The sequence below is a fragment of the Colias croceus genome, chromosome 16, assembly GCF_905220415.1.
Source record: "Colias croceus chromosome 16, ilColCroc2.1".
NCBI lineage: Eukaryota > Metazoa > Arthropoda > Insecta > Lepidoptera > Pieridae > Colias > Colias croceus.
This window is the reverse complement of record NC_059552.1, coordinates 4,370,558-4,394,897: the sequence shown is the minus strand read 5'-3', so window position 1 is coordinate 4,394,897 and position 24,340 is coordinate 4,370,558. Positions and strand designations below refer to the sequence as shown.

At 30.8% G+C, this 24,340-nt stretch overlaps 1 protein-coding gene across 2 annotated transcripts in view; it reads right to left on the bottom strand.

Annotated features, from left to right (window-relative positions):
* LOC123698501 (hemicentin-2-like) overlaps positions 1-24,340 on the bottom strand; it is a 75,959-nt gene that overhangs the window by 7,001 nt on the left and 44,618 nt on the right. For both annotated transcript variants that reach the window (XM_045645151.1, XM_045645152.1), the window contains exon 3: positions 14,666-14,844. In XM_045645151.1, the coding sequence (XP_045501107.1) occupies positions 14,666-14,844 (179 nt within the window). The remainder of the gene's footprint in view (positions 1-14,665; positions 14,845-24,340) is intronic.

Genomic DNA, 24,340 nt, shown 5'->3' with positions numbered 1-24,340 from the left:
GAAAGTGACACTGGATACATCATTTGAAAAAAAAAATTTTTTGCTTGTTGTGATTATTGCTGTAGAAATAAAATGTACAAATATTTATCAGGATAATATACATAAGAAGATAAAAAATATTGTTATTGATTCCCATTCAATAACACGAAATCCAAAAACATAATCTTCTTTCAAGGTAAATACCCAAGGACGATTTACGAAAGCAAACAAATTGGGATCAATGTATAACAATAAAATCGTCGGATTTTAATATAAATAATTCATTATTAAGCGGCTTTGAAGATCATAGGGATAAGCCTAGATACATGTTTTGAATATTCCAGTATATTTTCTACGAAGATGTAATAAATATAACTTATAAGAAATATTATATAAGCATCAAATTGATATTCAGTGGACGTTCTTTATTCATTTCTACGCTTAAGCATCAGAATAATCAATAGGTCGGTCCAATAATTTCAAAGTTTGTTTCAATACCGATTTATAGGAGATGATTACTAAAGTTTGGACGACGTAAAATAAAATCATATTATAAATATCAATTTTGAAGGAGCAATAACAAATAGGAAGGCACTATTAAAAATTGTTCACAAGTTTATACCAGTTACAGTTGAAATTAATATACTTTATTAGCTTTGTTTATAGGTCTACAACATCGTCTACGGTAGACCGTAGAGCATATCGTAGACACTGTAGACTGTAGAGCGTAGGCGATGTATAGACGTGGTAGCTCAGTGGACCTCGGACTTCAATCAACATGTTGGGGGTTCGATACAAGATGAAGTCTCAAGAAATAATTTGAATTTAATTTTTTGACAGTCGGTGAAAGAAAACATCGTTAGAAGAACATCATGACCAAGAATCAAAAGTTTGTCGATTTGTGACATCTGCCCACCCGTATTTTGGTGGTGGATTAATTATCGTTTGAACCCTGAAAGGATATCCTAGCAGGGGGAACCAATATTAACAACAAGCTAAAACAAGCTTATGATGATGTTGATAATAATAATGATGATGACAAAAGTATGAAATGATAATTAATAAATACCTACGAAATAAACATACGCACTATCGAGTCACTAAGAGCAGTGGTGGCTCAGTGGTGAGACCTCGGACTTCGAATCGATAAGTCCGTGGTTCGAGACCAGGCGAGCGCGCAGGAAATAAATTGATTTTTCAATTTATCTGCGCATGTTGTAACATCACCACTGCTCGAACGGTGAAGGAAAACATCGTGAGGAAACCGACATGTCGAAGAATTAAAAAAAAAAGTTCGACGACATGTGTCATCCGCCAACCCGCACTTGGCCAGCGTGGTGGATTATGGCCTGTACCCTCATAGGAGGCCCGTGTCCCAGCAGTGGGAACGTATATGGGCTGATGATGATGATGATGACTATCGAGTCATATCATATATTTTGTAACCAATTTAGCCAGAGGGTAGAATTAGCGATGACATCCAATAAAATATCGTTTATATAATATTACACTAACAGTTTTTTTTACAATTTATCTATAGAAACATTTATGCAATATATAAAGGTAAACGAAAGGTAAACTTGAATGTAAATAGTGGAATGATAGTAGACTAAAAATCATTGCGTAAACTACTGTACATTTTTAATAAGCTTAAAAATATAATTCGACAATATATTTGCAATACAACATTAATTTCAATATAAAAAAGCGTGTGTGCCGAGCACACTGATTCAAACGACTTTTATCAAAAGATACCAAAACCGTCGCCTTACTCCATTACGTGACGATGTCCAAAACTTCACATTTTCGGACGAAGATGTTTTTAAAATTATACATAATTGTATGATATCTACGTGCAATGCATTATACATAGGCATTTTCTGAACGAAAATGCATACAAACGAATAAAAATATATTTGAACTTGTGTGATTTAAAATAAAAATTAATTTGAATACCGTAATTTATCTTTCTCTGATACTATTTTATTTTACTTCGTTGATGTTTGTTGACCTTGTTACGAACTTTGTAATGTACCTCAGAGTGGTCAACTTCATACAAACAAACTGACTGTGTTACCTCTCATTGTGTTACTAAATAAATTGATGTTGACAGTTTAGTATATGAATAAATTAATGTTAATATAGAAATCGTCATCTTTAGTAATATTATAAAGCCAACGTCGTATAAAGCTGAAGAGATTGTTAGTTTTTTTATTTATTTCACTATTAGATAGTCCATATGTCGAGGAAGGCTTTAGCTACATAATATCATCACACTAAGACCAATAGGAGCGGAGCAATTTTTACATTCATTAATTATTATTATCTTGTCTATACAACAGAAGACAGCCCTAATAAAAAAATGCAATTACACTCTCTTAAAGGAATCATAATGAAAAATAAACACTCTTCATATTACTTTGAATAGGTCCTTACGACTGTTGCATCTCTGTAGCAGTATTATGAGCTATAAAAATTAAAGTTGTTAATCTAGTCTAGAGTCAGGGCATATTGTAGGCTTTTACGATGCAGTAGACGTTATTAAGTCCATTAATGCTTTCATTAAACCTGCTAATTTCACCCGCTTCGCTCGAGACTGAAACTGGTTCATTGCAGGTGCATCAATATTGAGACGACGGTATATTTCACACTAATTTGTATATTAGATGGATTAAAATATAATACAATTTTTATGTTGCTTTGTGTAGATCTATTACAACATGTATTGTGGTTACGATTAGGACATTTTAAAATTAATATAATCAGAATCAATGTGATAGAATAATTAATAATTTATTAGTCTTATAATGGAAATAATATAACTATTTTAAAAATATTTTTTAAAACAACACTGATGAAACTAAGTCGATCGAGGTAAGGATCGCTTACCGAAATTATTTTCAGTATTATCAAAATATTATGAATGGAAACTAAAAACTTGGAATTTTCTTTTTCAACGGTATCAGTTTCTTTTGTTAAGATTTCTAAAATATAGAGTATTTTTTTGGAGATTTTTTAGATCGATTACAATTATTCAGTTTACAAAAATGCTTTTTAAGATCTTCATTAAGATCTTGAAACTGGCAATTTGTTTAAAGATATTTATTACTATACAATACACATATCATTGATAAAATAAATTAAATTAAAATGTGTCGTTAATCCATGCTGTAAAATATTTGCACTTTAGTGAAATATAGAAACTCAACAAATGAATTAAAATATGGACGAAGTTGAAAGCATCGCTGAAAGGAATTTAATCAAACTTATTTTGACTAGCTATCAAACTGTCAATTAATTTTCGTAAACTTTGCCAATTCAGTCGTTACGTTTTCTTCATCCTTGATTAAATAAAAATAACATTTAATCAATAAAAGTTTATTTACGACGTCCATTTCATTAACATTTTTTAAAAGTGAAATCATTTAAGAAAATAGGTCGTACTTAAAACTATTTTTAACCGACTTCAAAACAAGGAGGAGGTTATCAATTCGGCCGGTATGTTTTTTTTTATGTATGTACACCGATTACTCTGAGGTTTCTGAACCGATTTACGTGATTCTTTTTTTGTTCGATGCGGGATTGTGTCGAATTGGTCCCATAAAAATTTTATTCGGATAGGCCCAGTAGTTTTTATTTTATGGGCATTTCTGCAAGTGCAAGTTTGAAGTCGGTTGTTTTTAACGCAGTTATCACTTGTGTACAATAGTATAAAATCTGTACAACTGTATGTTTTTTTTATGGATTTAAATAAAAAAAAAAATCATCAAAAAGCGTATTTATTATTTTCTTTTCCTTTCAAATAACATCACATCACTAAAAACGTATTTACACCATAAACTCTGTGTTCTAATTCTTAGTGTTTTGTTTGTACCAATAACCTACATAAGTAAAACATAACTCATGTCATTTATCCAATAAGTGAATGAAATTTGGTCAGAAGTTTGGCAAACATTCTTGAAATGAAATCCGATAATCCATGCTTTTCGCGTATTGGTTGATTCTGGTACAGTCACACGTATTTACTCTTTCAACGCTTTAAGAAGGTTATAATCGTGCGACTTAGCGATTTATCGAAAAAACATACTATTGACTTATGGAATAAGTCTTTTTGGTACCTTTAAAACAAACGCTTATAAGAAAAGCGTTATTGTAATGCTGGCCTTTAAGTTTTTTTTTACATTCGTAAACATGCTTACAATAAAATGTAATGCTAATGAGTGGTTAAAGTAAGATTTTTAATAATGTTAGTACATAATATTATGAGATTAGTGGTCCTATTATATTATTTATTATAAATAGCTGTTAGTAATAACAAACCTAAACGTTTTTTACTGAAATTTTGAATAGTATTAAAGTATTTAACATTTAAAAATAGTATTTCTCATTGTCATGACAATGATAAATGGAATCATAAATTTGTATTATCGCCATTCTTATCCGTTTGAAAAATGCTTTAAATAAACATTATAGGCACGTTACCTTGTTTATATAAAACATATTTATTACGACGTAAGTGTTAATATTTTAATTATAAGCAAATGTCTTGCAATTGTAGTGTTAGAAAATTTGATGGCAGAGCAAGAAATAGGGGCAAGCAACCTTATGTTTAGTGTCCAGCACTATCCACAAATTTTCGCTAGAATAGAAAATTTAAGTTAGATCCCTACAACGGAGGATAATATTATATCACCAAAAAGTGATCTACTCGTTACCCAACTACATTAATACTTAACTTTATTTATGCGCAAGAAAATATTTTAGATCTCAACACAAGCAAATTTTTTATCTTTGGATCGTTAAAAATAGATTACCTATATTTTATGTTTATGCCTTTGGTTTATGAATAATAAGGTGAGTGAAAGGTTCGTTGAACATTGCAGATCGCTTGGTTTTATGTATCGGCTATCTTCTTTATTACTCGTACCAAAGTTATAACATTATATATATTATAGAAAATGTTATTAGCCATTACGTGGTTAAAACTAGAAAACATAAAATTCTATTTCAATAATGAACCGACGTTTTGACTAACTTTCTGAATGTGCTTATTTTTATGAACATCTATAATTACATCCGTATTAATATTTTTATGGATTTTTAGGTAGAGAGCGGAATCATAATAATACCCATAAGCATGTATATAAATAAATATAATAAGCAAGAAATAGTTGTACACAAATTCGTCCTTCCCAAAAAATTGCGATTATTTAGTCGCAGCGAGAATATACTACGCGTCGCCGTCGCAAGTGAAAGAAGCATAAATTCGGTACACACATCGATTCGTGCTGGTGACATCACGGACTTCAAGTTGATCACTTGACTGTACTATGGGTCTAGCTTCGTGACAAATGTATGTACCTACATTGTTGACTGTGTGGGGTACAGTCGTGTTGTGAATGTGGTTTTTGTGTAGGATAACACGGACCAACGTTAATAACAAGATTAAAATTTTCCGACACGTTTTCGTTTTGTTGATTGTGTTTCTTATGTTTTGTTTAGCACTATGTTCAGTCTATAATTTCATACCTCGTTTTGCGTAGTCACATAACAAGCAAAATAATACATATTATATTGTTAGCTTTGTATACCTTCAAGTAGGATCAGTTTTCGTCTGTTTTGTTGACGATTGGCTCTCATGGGAATGAAGCTTTGACGTACATAATATCATGCTCATATTGGCGAAGCTTCTATCGGGTTGAAGTTATAATTAACAAGCTTTGCTGATAATATGTAACTTTGTTTTTAATGTTATCATATTTGTTTCATAGTGATAAAATATTTTTCTTTATCTTAGTCTATTTCTAACAATAAACTCATTTATAATAGAAGAGTGTCGTTAGTTTTATGTGTATCACGTATCAGTAGTTTAACCTAGCTTAAGAGAAAAAGCTTTCGACGACAGTTGAATATGAAAAAGGGCTAACCCAGGTAAGTCTCAATCCTTATCCTTAGTCTAACCTTAACTGAATACCAAAATACTCAGGTGAAATTAGGAAAAATATATTTACTGTTCAAAGCTAGTTTCAGGTACTTAGGATAAGTGGAATCTTGGATAAAATAAACCGCAATAGCTTTGGCAGCAAATATTTGATTGAAACATTACTTTGTTACGTATCGATTTCAGCATTGAATATTTATATGCGCAGTATTTTCGGACGTGTTAGAATGCTTGGCACTGGGCATTTATTTAGTTTTGGGATTTGGATGGACTATTTTTCAGTTCCATATGCCTGCTGCATTGAGCCGTTCATCCACTAAAACGCTCCAACCATTTCCCGCGCGGGTATTTTTCAGTATTTCGATCGAATATTTTACGCTGTTTGCAAGCGACATACTGTTCATAAATTTTTTACAGCTCTTACAGCAAGTCCGTAAAACGTATCCAAATTTGTAGGCCGATTGGAAGTAAATTTTGTTGAAAGATAAAATTTCATGTCGTCGTCTATTGATGAACGAAAGATATGGAATATAAAATCCATTTTGAAATATGTAGAATATTTTTTATGGATTTAGAAAGTACTAAAAATTATTTCTGTAGATGCGATAGGCTTAATAACGAGTTTTGATTAATCATTTGCATGTTATTTCAATCACTCATTGCACAAAACATGGTATCCAAAGAAAGCGTATTTTAAATTTTTGAATAGCACATTATATACCTACCTACCGAAAAAGTAGTAAATCCTGTTTCTTGTTTCTTATAAAATTCACGCAGGTCTCATTTAGATTAAAGTTATCTTTTTTTGTCAATTTAGCTTTGAACACTTGAACAATCTGCCTAACTGGTATTAGTTTCAAACTAAAGCCATAAATATGTTCACTGCTTACAGAAAATAATTTTCATACGATTAAGAATAAGGTGCTGGTTATATAAAACCTATTTATTTACTTTCCTTTATAATTAATCTAGAATATGAAACAAATGTGGTCTATCTTAAATACCTAATACGTAAATTACTGTAAGAAAGAATAAAACAGTTAACCTGAATGAAACTAAAACCATATTTTCGTAACTTCAACAGAACAATATTGAAAACTTATTTGAATCCCGAAAGTTAACATTCAAACTTGGATTCACTGAAACTTTAAAACGCATTATGTAAATATATGCAAACGTATGTGTTACTAATTTATATAGATACTTATATTACATTCATATTTGCCCCGTCTGTAATACGAGTACTTTATTTGCGTAGTCACCGCTATACACATAATAGAGATATTTTTCCTAAGGGAAATTTTCGTTGCCCTTTTCTTGTTTGGAATTACCTTGGACGAACGCTATTTGCTCTCAAAATCTTTTATTAATTTTGACATAACACAGGAAAGATATTCGCTTCCTTATTTTGCATATATGTTATTATGTAACGAGATGAGAGACTCGTGCTCAAATGAATGATTAAGTTTATACAAAAATGTCATCACTTTGTTTTAAAATGTTTCATAGATTTTTTATGTTACGTGTTTGTTAAATAGGTACGCTTAGAACAGGACATAAAAAAGTTTTGATTCTATTACTGACGCGGACAACTACCTCAGTTTTCTGAATGCACACCGACTACGACAATACAAATCCACGCAAAGTAGACCAAAGCTCCGTCCCCAATAAACGTCGCTCCATACTTGTCACAAATGGGACAATCCCGTTATTAAGTAGGAAAAATTGTCATACAATATTTTTACAAAATGAAAATAAACAAAAATTGCCGCGGCTTAGTTTGGCTCCATTCCAAATGTACTTCGCGAGGTTCGACCCATTTCTATGTACTTTATTCGTTTTGGCGTACGCGATATTTCCTATGGTGCTTAGGAGAATCAAACTCGCATTGCGATCGTACCCAGTGGTCCGGAGTCACGTTCAATAAAACGTTTTGCTAATACAATCCCGGGCTTTCATTGCTATCGTTATTTAGCGAGCGATGATTCGATCTTTAATATAACAAAATATAACTAGGAACAAGAAAAGGCACGGAGGAAACTTTTGTCAAACTGAGTTACTACTTCGACAAGAACAATTTCGTCCAACTTATCGAGATATGCTGGAAAAAATCTTTTTTTTATACTTCTGTTAACTTTGTAAAACTGTTTCTTCAGTTGGTATTCACGGCTGTTATCTTAGAGAAATAACGTTATGAAGTTCTAAGAAAAATATGGGAAATCTTGTTGGTAAATACAATTTATTTGAATGTATTTTTTTTAATTTCCATTAGATCACTTTTTACGATCTTTTATAATTATAAAATAAAAATATCGCACTTTTAAAACATAAGCATAAATGTTTATGGGTGATGAGGAACATTTTAAATCACCGGCCCCTTTGTTAGCGCTGCCAAAAAGCCTACCTATATTTCTTTAAAAAACCTAAACGTAAAGGACCTTCAAAAATAATTCTAAATTTAAAATTAGATTATTAGTTATTCAGATACTTCAAAGACATCGCTTTTCACTTGTAATGTTTCAAATCTTAAAAATATAGTCTACGCGAACGTTCGAAGCTTTATTAAGTTTTAATTGTTGTATAATTACGTCGAGTTGTTTATTGCTGGGGATCCAAGCAGTAGATAATAATAAATGTCGTATAATATATTACAGAGAATATCAAGTTTCTTAAAGGGGATGTTATTGGGGCGTTTTCAGCGTAAATAAGTAGTCGTTACTGAGCGTCATTTATTAAGGAAAAAGTAAGAACTCTTGTACGTTAGCAAAAACAAATTTGTGTACATATTGAGATGGAGCAATAACACAATCTTGATGTATGTCACGCACTTTTGGGAGTTATATTCATTTTTTAAGGAAGCTGTATTGTTATATGAGTTAACAACGTGATACTTACTTATTATTTGTAGGATCATTACACATTATTGATGAAGGAAATATAATCATTCTAAAATCCAGACATCATTTATTGGAAAGCAAGATTGTTTTGATTTTATTTTAATGGTTTTGTTTAGTAATCTTAACTAAGATAAAACATATTCTTATAAATACATCATATTTAATAAAAAAAAAATAATATTAAATATTATCATCATGCTTTTTAATTGTTTTGTAAAAATTATTGATAGAAAAAGTCAGTGGAGTTAAATAATCTATAATAAATAGTATTAAAAAAACGTGAACGCAATTAAATTCAGTTAAATGTATACTCAAACAATGTAAATTCAATAAAATGAAACAGATTTAATTGCAATTATGAAATACCTACTTAAAAATGTATATTACGTAATATGTTTTCACTATTTGACTACCTTATTGCTTATTTTTAATAAACCCTTGTAATATTTTACTTATAGTAGCTTTTCGCCCGCGGGTTCAAAGAAAATTCCCAGGTGAAAATTTTCTGCAGTAAAAAATAGCTTACGTCACTTTCTAGCCAAATAATTGAAATCGCAAAATATATTTTAAACGCCTATGTATTAGATATTTAAAAACTGATAAATAAACGTTGAATATAAAGCTACGAATTGAGTTGCTTAGTGATTTCATATTTATAAGAATAAAAAAAGTTTCAGGTACTTTAGACATTACAGTAAGGATTAAACACAACAAGTATTTGTGTACGTCCCTACATTGTTAAACCACTATACGATGTACATAGTTCACACGATATACATATAACATATTACAGAAGGAACATAGACCGTGTAAGGTTTTGGGTCACCATATTTCCCACTTGTCGTATGAAAGGCGATAATTTATAGTGACTACACCTATCTCAGAACCGACAGGTGGTTTTAGCATGAATAGAACCAATTTGTTAAGCTTCTTACTTCATATTAACAAGGTAATTGAGTATTTGAATAAACATTTTTTTTGTGCTAAATGGAAAGATTATATATCTATTAGTTTAATAACAAAACTATTTTTTTTAATTTTTTTTGCAATAATTCAAAAGTTATTTCAAAATAAAAATTAGTCTTTGAATCCAGTACCGAAAACACACCGACAACTCCCGAAGCGTCACCCGGGCGCGTGTGACGTCATAATGTTAGTTTTCACTCATTGCAGTTGATAGAAAAACGTATACAACTGTAACATTTTCACGTCACATCTATGGTGACCAATCATGGCGCGTTTATAGTCACGTGATTTTAATTTAAATTTCATCAATTTTTAATTGCTTTTATTTAATTGAAAAAAAAATTTTTTGGAGTTGTTTGCATTAAATATCAATATTATTAATAATAAGGTTTTAAAATACATAAAAAAATCAATAATTTTTTTTTATTCAAATACTCAATTATTATTAAATTCATTGAATACGAACAGATTCCAATATACGGGATATAAATTTGTCGGCAGAATCAGGAAACGACGAGCTCGCACAAAGATTTCAATCGCTTTCCTTTAAATCCGAATCCAGTATTTCTATCGAGCGATTCCTATGGCATGCCGTTCATTGTTTGCTGTATGCTCCGATGAACAAGTACCTCTATCATCCGCTGAAAGTTATGGCTGTGTTTGTGGCCAACACTACTAAAATTGTTTTTCGTTGTATTGTTACGCTATTTCCTCTTTCCAAACATTTCTTTTTGGCTGCAACGGCTTCTAAAATTAAAACTTGAAATATGGATAGACGTTTCCTTTTAGATCGCGCGATTCTATGAAAGGAAACTATGAAATTGAAAGCACTTTTAGCAGTAACAATCGTACTTAAGTTATTTTATTGTTGCATTGTTTTGTTCTGAAATAGCTTTGCCAAATGCACGCTTTTTTACGAACATGTATATTATAGTGTGAGATACGTTGAATATTCTTGGGAAATTTTCGTGGAATAATGCCTAGAAGATAACTTTGTGCATGCAAATGTGAGTTTTCCATAATATGTTATCGATCGGATACCACAGCTCATTATAAACCGTTGTTATTATTTTGTATTTTGTAATGGTTTTGCATATCTGGAGCAAGTGTACGAGATCAGTATGCAAATGACGACTTAATTTAGATATAAGCCGTATTCGCGAAGCTTCTGTCTCCGACATTGTGAACGCGTCGCAGGGCTTTAGAAAATATGAGGATTTTAAATATACATTGTACGTAGAAAGTTAAACGGTTGGTTGGGATGTCGCATTGTTTTAGTTTTATTAAAATTAGAGAGATTAGATATGACAGAGAGGAATTTATAGCAAAGGTTTCCTATTATACCTATGTAGCGCTACATATATTTCATTTTTCGTACTATGTTATTATTAATTACTAGCTTCCGCCCGCGACTCCATCCACGCGGAAAAATTAAGATCTTTTTTTCTACGTATTTTTCCAGGAAAAAAAATATCCTATTTTATGCCCAGGATAATAAAGTATAATTATACCAAGTTTCATCGAAATCGAACCGTTAGTTTTCACGTGATGCCTGAACATACAGACAGACAGACAGACAGACAGACAAAAATTGTTTTAATCACATATTTGGGTTTGGTATCGATCCAGTAACACCGCTTGCTATTTATTTTTTCAATATTTTCAATGTACAGAATTGACCCTTCTACAGATTTATTATATGTATAGATATAGATAAACCAAATGTAATATTGCTAGGAGACACTACTATATATAAAACAAATTAATATACTCACACCAATATTCTATATTAATTTCACCAGCCAGTTACAGGAATTTTTCTATTTGGTAAATTCCTAAACGTACACAAGATTACTTCATTCAAAAGCATGATAGAAACCAATTAGCAACATGTTCCCAATCTTATATATTTACAATGAATTTTTTAACGAATATGTTCCTACTAACGACCACATTCCCATAAGGCTGTGAAATTGCATTCGTAAAAATTAAAACAGAACAAAAAGCTGCCAGAAATATGAAGCAAGACGCAAATGAACGACACTTCGAGCATGTTGACCTCGCCTAAACACAAAACTACATAATTTTCAGTTCATTTCGGCGTGTGGGCTGGTTATAGGGTTTCGTAGGTCTTTGTTAAATCCCTCAAGACCCACAATTTATAACTTGTGGAAACTGGAAGTTGCAATTAACTATTGTAATTATTACTTTAGTATAATAAAATTTCTCCTTTATATTAACTCTTGTAACACAGTTTTGAACTAACACAGGCTATAGTGTATTCCCCAAATTTTAACTGTATTATTTTAAAACCTTGCAATAAAGATTTTTTTCTATTTCTATTTTGTTTTATATTCTGCCGGTATACCTTCAAGCACATGCTATGTATTATTGTAAAATGTCGTCGTAATAATTGTAAAGGGTCACCTATCTATCAAACGGACTTAAAATAACTTTCATAAACATTAAAAATAATATAGTAACAAAACAAAAATATCAATAAAATATTACCTATATGCATGCCATTATAACAAAATTATAATTCGTTTAATTCAAAGATATTTTCGAACAAAGACCTACTTACGTCTGTACATCGCAAAAAGAGCGACATAATTTTTTAAAAAATTTCCAACAAAATGCAATCGACATGGATACTGCTGTATAAAACCACTCCACGTAAAATTTTAAAGAGCCTTTAAGCTTTAACGAATTAAACGCAATAAAAGTTTCATCTGATCCGCAATGTTCTGTGACACTTTTAGACAATTATACAAATATTCTGGATGTATATCAACTCTTTTGTACGAGAGTGTGTATCGTATCGAATTTTTTTTTTTTACGGACTGAATAGATCCCGCATGCCATTTGAAATATTATAGCGAATATCTATATTGAATTGTTCATTAAATTGTGTTTGAAAATAAGCTTTGGATTGAGTTGTAACGTGAAAATTGTTTCGATGGTGTTAAGACTTTTTATTTTTAATAATTTTTTATTCGGAAAATTTTATATAGGGCAGTCTTTTTTGATAAAATTGATTTTATAAAGTAATCAAAAACATTATGAGTACATCAAAACATTCATGTTGTTCAATTATTGAAATAAAACATTTTTTCACAAATTTCATAGGTTAACGATAATGTTATTGTGTAATTTAAAATTAGGTAAATTAGGTTAAAGTAAGGTAAAATAAAGTAGAACTTAGATAGCTAAGTGGGTGGAGTAACTTAAATATAAATAATTGACGAATTATCTTCAATTTATAAACCATTAAAAGTATTTTAGTTATAAACCGTATAAAAACTTTCATGTTCAAATCTATTTATATTTTAATGACCTGTCAAATTAAAATAATTTGAAATCCATACTAATATTATAAATGCGAAAGTAACTCTGTCTGTCTGTCACGCTTAAACTACAGAACCAATTTGCATGAAATTTGGTATGGAGATATTTTGATACCCGAGAAAGACATAGGCTACCTTTTATTGCGAAATATGTACCACGGGCGAAGCCGGGGCGGACCTCTAGTATGTAATAAGTAAAAACATGAAATGAACATGCTTTACCTAACCAATACACTACCACATACAGTTTTGTATTTATATAAAAATAATAGATCATCAAAATAACAATGTGTGTACTGTACACCAAAATTGTGATATAAGTTTAGTAAATTAAATGTATTACAATTTCTTTTTATGTAACAAATTTACTGATCATCCGTCCAAAAGCATAAAACGCTTTCAAGTATCTACATAATATGTAATTATAAATTCAGTGAGGCACAAACAGCTGTAAATATCTAAAACAACCGCCTTCAGTCCGACAAGAAATTGTGATGTAAGATAGGTTTTTATAAACTTAGTCGGCGAAGTTTCAGGCTACAAGCGTGCCCCTAAAGCCTTGCTATTTATATTCGAAGGAGCATCTAGCAAGCACAGTATGATTTAGAAGTAGTGAGCAATTTCGTAGCAATAAATGAGAGCAAACATTTTTAAACTTCAATTCTTAAGCGCTTGTTTGATACAAGAATTGCTTTGTTATTTATGTTCTGGTCATAAATCTTGTACATGAATGAAATTCCAGAATACTATAATAAACTTGCGTATGACTGTGTTATAAATATATAGAAATCAATAGAACATAGTACATTCCTTGATATTAATTATGCTCAAATAAAATGATTGATGAAGAATGTTCGACGTTGTTTTATTTAATTGTTGGAAGGTGTTTTGTTAAATATAAAAGTTGGACAAATGTTCTTAAAACTTATTTTCATTATTTATTGCAATGGCTGGCTGTCTAACAACAAGCTAATAACAGCTGGGACAAACGTTTCCCGTTTCCGTAGCCCGGCGCAATGCTGAAATACCACTAAGCGGTCTCCCTTCAAATTGACTGACTTAATCCTCAGATTAAACACCGATGCAACTAGCCACGAGCGCTGGAGTAATGTTTAATAAAGCAGAACAAATTAAATCATGTAATTATTTACGGAATATACATTTTTACTGTTAGGGCCTTAGGGGCTCGCTTACGCTATATAGGGTAAGCAAGCATCCAACTGTACATTTGCATATTCATGAGATCGAACTTTTCTTTCTTGTGCCTTTATAGATAAATCCTGTATAATAAAGCATATGAGTAATATTAGATAATTTAACTTACTATTTTATTATTAGTTTCTACTTAAGTCATACTGATATGGATTCCATAAGAGCTGGGCTGGTACGCTGTCACTATAATCACTGTGTCACCTGTATTTTAAACCTAAATGTTTATCTTCTCTTAAAAAGCTCTTCGATGGAAATCTATAAAAGCGACCAGCCACTTCTAATGGCCGCTCTATCAAATAATAAACATAAATTAAGATACTTACAGATCTGTCTCCAAGATTCTTGACTCGACAGTGTAAGTACGCTGGCTGGCCCACAGCGGCGGTGTACTCCCGTTTCGTGGTGTTGTCGAAGTGCGGTTGAACGACAGTCTCAGCGGTGCCATTGCTGACCGCGAAGATGCTGTCCGGGTCTGTGCTGTCAACGCCGCCAGCTGACAGACCTGTGGAGGAAACAGGTAAATAAAGTTGTACGTAAAGATGACTGTTCGTTCCAATTATCCTTTAAGTTTGTGTAACAGACCTGATAAAATAAAAATATATGAGTAATTTTGGTAAGTTTACTAATAACAATAGAATAACATGTTTAATTAATTGTATAACTAGAATCAGTAGTGCAGAGGGTACACAGCGAGCACTATTAGGTTCGAAAAAAGATAGATAAATAATAAGCTGTTCAGCAAAAAACGTAGAGTTATAATTAATTATAATTTTAAATAAAAAAAAGTAATATATCACTTCAGGATGAATAACAACATTATTCTAGCTGATTCTATGAAATTCGTGCCATCTCATAAATTTTGTTCAGTTGTATTTTTTTTCGAGATTTTTCTGTTGTTTTCTAGTTATTCAAATATTTGGGACAAATGAAAAGAAAACCTGATTACCGTTCTTATTATGGAATATATTCTATTTTTTGTGAAATGATTTCTGGATTAATAGAAACGACACCTTTAAATTGTGGAGAGATCAAACGTTAAAGAAAGGTATGAAAAGAATTTTGTGTCTTTATATCTTGAAACATCATCCTTATGTAGTAGTATAGTAACTAATAAAACATTATTTTTAACAATTTCGTTTTATTTATTCAATAAAAATTCAAAAAATCCTTCTGTAAATCCCGTTTTAAAATTCCCAATAAGTATCTAATTGTCCCTAAATATTGTTTCCACAAAATCCATGAGTCAGCCAATATTTTGCCATAATGGTACTTACGGGTTAACTCGAACATCGAAAAATTTGTGAGGCGTGAAAATGTTTATATCTATTGAATGTTCCTGCTTCGGGTAAACCATCGGAATATTAAATATTGTACCATATTTCGTGAACATAAATATTATTTGCCCATATCTGTGACATGAGGATAAACGACTATTTACATAGAGTCATGTGATTTTATCCTCTTAAGAGTGAAATACTATATCGCTTGTCCCAAAGAAACTGGGTTATCTTTGAAGAAAAGGGTCAGTTTATGTAATTTATGTCTAAAACAACTCTCTATAACACAAAGAGGAATTCTGATAATGAGCAGAAAGGAAAAAATGAAGTGCCACAAAATAATGTCTAAGTATATTTTTCACTATGTTTTTCTTTTAGTTCGAGTGGACGACCCGAATTGGAACCTCAAAATTCATGAAGTTACTTACAATGTCAATTCAATCAGTCTGGTAGTAATTCAGACTAATAAAACATACTAGTTAAAAGGCGCATTATTGTATTATTGTAAGGTATAGCCCTCAAAGTTCAGCAAATTTATAATCAACTAGTGGTCCGCCCCGGCTTCGCCCGTGGTACATATTTCACAATAAAAGGTAGCCTATGTCCTTTCCCGGGTATCAAAATATCTACATACCAAATTTCATGCAAATTGGTTCAGTAGTTTAGGCGTGATTGAGTAACAGACAGACAGACAGAGTTACTTTCGCATTTATAATATTAGTATGGATTGTATAGCCCCCAAAGTTCAGCCAATTTTTAATCAATGTTCTAAAAATGGGTTAAAAAATGGGTTAAAAACCAAAACGACGTACATCCGAATGAAGCAAGTTAAATAAAAGCTCGTAATAACGAATCCCTTTTGACCACAAAGGTAATGAAATTCAATGTAATGTATAAATACCCTGCTTAATGCTTTGTTATAACCTTTGTTAAATACGATCAAAAATACGATCAATACTTGATTTAATCCATTGATGTGCAAAATGGATTTAAATACTTAGTAAATAATGCCTTAATTAAGCACCTTTCAATATTATTAATACTAATGGAGATTAGTTACGTTTTTACATAGAGTTCAAAATTTACGATTATGCATCTGCTTTTGAAAGTTAACTAGGTATATATTCATATATTCCTTTTTAAGTCTCATAAAAATAGCCCTAGATATTGAACTCAAATGAAATATAATTTCAAAGAAAAAAGATAAGAGCAAGATTAAAAAAAAAACTTTTTAAGCGCCGTCATTAAAGCAAATGCGACCATTTTTGTACTAGCTGTGCGGTTTTACGATGTTTGAGGATGTGATAAATATAATAATAATAGTTAAAAAAAACTAAAAAACACGCTTTTTATAGAAAACCGAACTAAAAAATAGAAAATTTTATCAAATTAGTGTATTGTCATCGGTCCTCAATAAATCTACAAAGTTTGAACGAAATCTGGCCGTTTAAAGTGGGTCAAAATCGCGCCCAAAAAGTCGGTTACAAACATACAAACATACAGGTGAAGCTAATATAAAGCGTGTAAAAAGGGATCAAGGTGATATTATATTGAAATTTATTAGCATAGCGATAAGATACGATGGGACTTAAGTATTTTTCACAATGTTCTAATTAGAGAGGCCCTACAGCTCGAGCAATAATTAGTCTGTTGCCGCAAGCATTGTTTTACAAATTCGAACGAGAATTAAAAGCCCAGTTTGTTTGGATTATAGATCATTCGGTGAAGTAATTAAACCTATCTTTTAATTCAAAGTTCTTATACAGATTCAAAATTAATAATTGTACTTCGTATATTATTTATGTAAAAGGATATCAAATTTAGTTTTTATACCAATCGTAATAAATTATTATCCCTCTAAATTTCCACTGAATTTTTCACAACATGTTCAAATTAAACAAACATGCCGTCTATCAAACCAATAATCTAATTACTTACTAAAAAATATACGTGAATATTTTGCGTTATTCGCACGAACGTTCGCCATCACAAATATAGTAATCATATTAGTAACGAATCCCGCACAATGGGCTCGGCAAAACTAAATACAATGAAAGCAGATTTATTAACTCGACTCATGGCTTGTTTGTCTTACAAATAAAACTTTACCGTGACGTCATTAAGATAATGGAAACCGATGACGAAGTTCGAAAGGGGTTTCCGATTGTTTTCTGCTAAGATAAATATTTGATCGATCTTTTGTTTTGACTTAACAATGTAGCAAATTTTGTGAAGATACTACGAAAAGTTCAGTTGATCAGCAATTAAGAAATTAACGTTTTTTTATCATTAAGATTGTAGGTATTAATTTATTTTCTTCTTAATATTTAATATTTATGTGTTTTCGAGAACACATTAAAACAAGAAGTTTCATAAATATGGTAGCGTAGTAAAAAATAGATGATTCGATGTTAAACTTATTTTTTTTAAATATGACTTTTATAATGATTTAGTTTCTATCTTAACAATTATTAGAATAGTATTTAAACTTCATTTACACTGTTTCAAAAGGGATACCATCACGAACAAGGTTAAAATGTTCATGTGTATTCCATCCTTTTTCTTATTCTTTAAACGCGTAACAATCAATATTGGACCCTATTATATTCAGTGTTTTATTAACAAGGCCTCAATACGCGTTAAGGGCAGATGCATTATACATCTATTTCATTGATGGAGTCTCTCTTGCAGATAAATATAAAAATAATACAAAATTTTAAATTTATACCAGCTAGACTCAAATATACGTTGTTAGATATACCTAACAGCATATCAAGCCAGATATAACGTTTATCCCATGAGAGAACTGGGTATAATTACATTTTACATTATCGCTTTTTATAAGCAGAACTCAGTGTTCCATGAATATTACTTTTTTCTTTTTTCTACATCACTACAGTTCTGACGCACTGAATATTCCGCACTTAAAGCCGAGATAAAACTCGTGTGAATGTAAGTAAAATAAAGATAATTGTAACGGGTTCAAAGAAATTCATGTGTTTATTCAGCACCTAACTTTATTCATAGTAAGATTTCGTCAGATCAGAAAACAAAGTAACAAGTAGTATCATGCTTTATCCATTTTTTTTTACCATTTATTTTTGACGTAACATAGATAAAACATTACAGAAACTACGTGGCGTGAATACTAAAACATAAAACATTTATTTTAATAAACAAAAACCCTACAATTTAATTTTATAGAATTCCTGCATTGCTTAAAAAATAAACAATCGACTATCAAAAGCATTTATTTCAAAAGCTTTATAAATGGTGAATATACGTAGAAAGAAATTCTCCGTCTCCAAAAGGGACGTTATCAACAATAGATTTCTATTAGATTCACGATTTCCACGTACTTCGTCTTATTTCTTCGTTTTCATTTATGTGCGCTGCAGTCTTATTGTGACATCACATTATTCACGATGCATGCAGTTATATATTGTTGTAGATTTATAGAACGGACGCACTGAGAATAAATAATGGAAATTTAATTTTATCTTTTCTAGAGCACTAGGCACGTAGGCTTGATGCATTTAAACATTTCGCTTTAAATTCCGTGTAAATCTGCAACGACAACAAACATAAATAAAATTTAAAAGCCGTTGTGACCACGGACGTGTTAATGCGATTCCATATTATATTTCGAATGTGAAAAAGAGCGCCATAAAATCTTTAAAAACATGTAGCTAAAATGTTGCATTAAAATATATGTTGACATTGAATATAACAGCGTATCTAACGTGCATGTGCATTCAACAAAAGAGCGTAAAGTTTGCAGGCTCGGATAAATATCTATCCCCTTCAACTAAAGATATTTCCTTACGTGTAGCTATTTCAAAGAACGTATTTATTCGGATCAGAACCTATGCAAGATCCAAAGGACCCTCAATCCACAAAGCTCGACGCGTATGCGATACGATAAGTCTGTCTCGGCTTAAGTCTATACTTTTCAGTATCTCGAAGGCTTGAGCTAAGCCGACTGTGTTCTTAAAACGTCACTGGAACAAGTCTTGCATATAAAATATAATCGTTTTCATAGTGCTAGTGTTCACACCCTCCGTGTACACTGTACATATATGTATAGGTTATCGGGTTAACATTGTTTTGTAAGTTTTAACAATCTAGGTATACAAATATTGAAGTAAAGTTTCTAACTTTGTATAGTAGCGGATAATCTTTGAAAGTACTGATCCGGTCATAAAAATTCTTTCACTAACAGACGGTCACACTATTCACGAGTAACATAGTTTTCTATACGTGCTCATTCTGGGCGAAATCGAGGAAAGCGGCTAGTTATAAACAATAAAATAAATGATTATGTTTGCTGAAGTTTTTTCTTGATAAGGCATTTCACATATTTTTTGGTATTTGTTTTTACGTAAAAACGTGACCTTGCATTATTGGTCTCCATAATATAGTCAACTGCCTGGATGATCACAATTGTGAAGTTGGGTAATTCAGAAATCGTAAATGGAAATAAAAAATTGAAAAAAATAAGATCACAATTATTTCGAGATCGAGATTATTCTCTGATTCTTGTCATCTTGGTTAATGAAACATTTTTATCATGACTGCTTTCTGACAGTTTTAAAAGTAAAACTTAATTAGGTTTCCCTCAGAAAATAATATGCGTACATGATTATAAAAGCCATATTTCGATGCTAATCTCTTTTGTGTCTCGAATTAGAAATTCAGATGGGATTATACAAAGTATACATTTCATCTGTATGAGATTAGCTCTTTCATTAATTTTAAACGTAAGCATTGACTGTTCTTAAGGCAAAATTAATATATTCGTGATTAATCTTGACATGAATTAACTTTATCTTTCTGAGTTATTATTTGTTAGGTTTATAATACTGGTTACTTGTAAAAATTTACGAATGAATAGTTATTTGTAGGAGTATGTCGAAAGAAAAATAAAGACTACAATGCAGTGAAGTAGACATTTCATATCTTAATGCACTGGAATGATATTCGTCTCTAGGGATAAGAGAATGCTATGAAGCTGTAATCTAGGTTCCTGAACAAAAGATAATTGTTTATAAATTTATGTAAAAGATTGAACAAAAAAGCTTGACTCAAATGAAGAACTCCAGTTTTGCATGCGTTTAATAATAATGTTATAATAATAATGTTTTTAAATATAATTTTAAATTAATGTTATAACTTTAAAATAATTAATTTAATGTATTAATAATAATGTTTTTAAATATAATTTTAGAAATTTTCCCTTACGGAAGGCCCGTGTCCCAGCAGTGGGAACATAATGGGCTGATGATGATAATGAAAGATGATTTACATTTTACATATTTTTGATTATTTTATTATTATTTCAGGCGTAAAAACGAAGACCAAGATGTATGTCCAATAACAAAACAGTACTATTGCCATCGAGGGTACTATTTGTGTCAAATATTAGGTACAATTATACCATATATAATTATACCATATATAGTATACCAGTATACATATAAAGTGCTAATTAAAATACGGGTAATTAAATACCTATTGTTTCAGCAATGATGTCTTTCCATTTTTAAAATTCCCTTAAGAAATACGAAGCGTTCTTAAAAAATTGTTTAATTTATACAGGGCTTTTATTTTTCTTGCTGCGACTCAACAGCTGTTATTATTGTTCAAGGCTCATTTAATTTTCAGCATAAATTACGTAGGTATTTTAAACACGAAATTATTTTTGGTCTTTCATTATTTAACAATTTAAAATAATTCTGTTTTGGACACTCTATGAAAATTATATAAATACGAGTACATTTTAACACTTTAAAAATATTACAGACTAGCTGTTGCCCGCGACTTCGTCCGCGATTAGGTCGTTTTTCGTCATTCGTCGTTTAAAAAAAAATACGTGACACTTTATTTTAAAATTTTCTTAATTATTGTCTCTTATAAAATTTAACTACATTAAAATTGAACACTCTGATAAGAAAATCTTAAAATCTGAAGAAAACATGAATGTGTGAATTACTTAGTATCAAATAATAATCTAAATTAAATGTAGATTAACAGTTTGAGCACACCATTATAGAATATGTACCTAAGTATTAAATTACGTTAGTTTACATAGTAACTTTACTAAAAACACGATGACTATCTTTCGCGCTCGATACCACAAACTAAGCATGTTTGTGGTACGTGGCCCGCGTCACTTGACCCCCCGCGAGTTCCCCTCCGTTGCTATGCGAAAATACATTCGTCGCCCTACTGTAGGAAAAATTGTAATACTGTGGCCTGGGCGTTATAACACGTCCAGGGAGTTCCTGAGTGCCGATATCACCATCTTGAGGAAAAGCTTCTAATGTCGATTTAAAACTGCATACATACGAATTAACCTGTTCTAAAATTGTGAAATGAGTTCAGTTTTAAATTTGAGAAATATTGATTTCTTGTATTCCACGATTCGTTGTAGTCGAATACAAAATATATTTAAACAAACTTAGCTTGGCCTTCAGGCAAAAGGGATCCTATCAAATGGTAAACTTGACCTTGTATCTTAAAAGTAAGCATGAACGGATCTTCTGATAATTATTGAGCACCAAAGGATCATTTGAAACGCACTACTATAAGAGCGAATATTGTCTAATAACAGTTTACATTGCACCACAGAATACATAATAGTAGCTAAACGCTAATTGCACAGTATGTTCCTCTAAAAGTAGTGATTTTGTGAAAGGTTCCGGTGTATCTTCAAACGAAAGCCGACTCGCCTTACTACACTATAAAGCATTACAAAAAGAACATACTACGTTAATATCGCCTATACAAAAAATGATGAATGAATGTTACAATATTATACTTTGACTACTTTGACTGTTAGTTAAAGTTTATTTTTACTAACAACATGTAAATGAAGAAGAAATAATAATTACCAACGAACTAACCTTTTCTATAATACTTAACACGGCACATTTTTCAAATTATCTTGCTCAACTCTACTAAAAAATTTGAGGGTTTTGTTGGAACTTTAATATGTAAAAACTATGATATATCTAAACTACGATACAACTTGCATGCGGAAATGCTCATTACAATTGTGAATCTAAAGAATAACTAACATACTGTTCAATTTTATTGAGCTGATGAATATCTTTTGCCTGGAAGAAATCACCGTCGCCTAACTATAATGTGTTTTCTTATAAAACCGTTACATAATTTATGTTATCTACTTAAATAATGAAAATGATATATTTATAAAATATAAAACATATTATGTAAAATGATTAAAAATAAATAAATGAAGCAACTACGATTCAAAGAAAACATCTTTTTCAGTGTGAAAATGCTCTAAGCAATCCTGGATGATGAACTGTATATCATGTACCTACTCTGATCCCAGTACGGTCGGTACGTCGATAGCCATAACGATAAATATTATAATCAGATAACCGCAAAGTCAAAATAAAAACATTACTTGTAAAGTTGTGAGTGCAAAATTTACGTTTCATTTGGCAATAAAAATTTTTTCGGTACTAAAACGTAGTAGTTTGATATGTGGTTGGCTACCCCTCCTCTCCTTCCTGAAAAATATCCTCCAAAATTTCCCGAGATACTTCCAATGATTGAACCATTGGACGTTGGACATTAACTTCAGTCAAAAATTGACGAAGCGGATGATTACTAATTTCCACTTAATCCTCGCTGCTACTGTCTTTATCATCAAATCATCAATTTTCAAGTGGTGTAGTAAAAATATCAGCAGAAATCGTCTTCCAAAGGCGATATAATTTTATTAGCATTGAATCTGTAAATAAAAAAATCAAAAGTTAACTGTAAATCTATAAAAAAAACTACTTACAAATAAAATTTTATCAAAAACTTCTGTTCCCAATGCACCTCAAAATAATAAAAGAATCATTCATTTCATTTCATTTCATTTCAATAAATACCTGTAAGTAACAACTTACCTTTTGTGGGAACGCATGATGGTGAAAATTCACAAAACACGAAGATTGCATTTGATATTTTTTGTTTTATGGCATTCAATTGCTTTATAAATATCACTACATAGTATGAAAAAAGTCGCTTTCTGTGTCCCTGTGTCCCTATGTCCCTTTGTATGCTTAAATCTTTAAAACTTCGCAACAGATTTTGATGCGGTTTTTTTAATAGATAGACTGATTCAAGAGGAAGGTTTTAGTACATAATTTATTAGGTTTTAGACAAAGCGGACGAAGCCGCGGGCGGTAAGCTAGTAAATTTATAAAACACGAAGATTTTTAAAATTGTAACTAATGAACACAACAATATATTATTATACTCTTTGGAACACAATCATTAGATTAACTGTAGATAATGGTGTCTATTTTTACTTAAAATAATAAACATCTACCCTCACTTTAAAAAAATGTAGTTTATTATTTACACGAAATATATCTTATAGGGAACGGAAGATATGGGTTAAAGAGTTAAATAAATAAATAACATAATTATATTTAAATTATTAATTTTTAACATTGTGTTCAGTAGTGTTAACATGTAAATTGATTTGATTTTTACGAAATCTCATAGATGGCGCTGTTACAAAATTAACATTATACAACTTACATTCTTTAAGCTATGTTTCTCTTCCCAAGTTACTTAAATGGCATAATTTTTATAGTGTCAATATAGATATTGTCAAACAACATTTATATATGCGTCATTTGATTATTAATTTCCAATAGTTAACGTGTAAATTGAATTGATTTTTATAACATT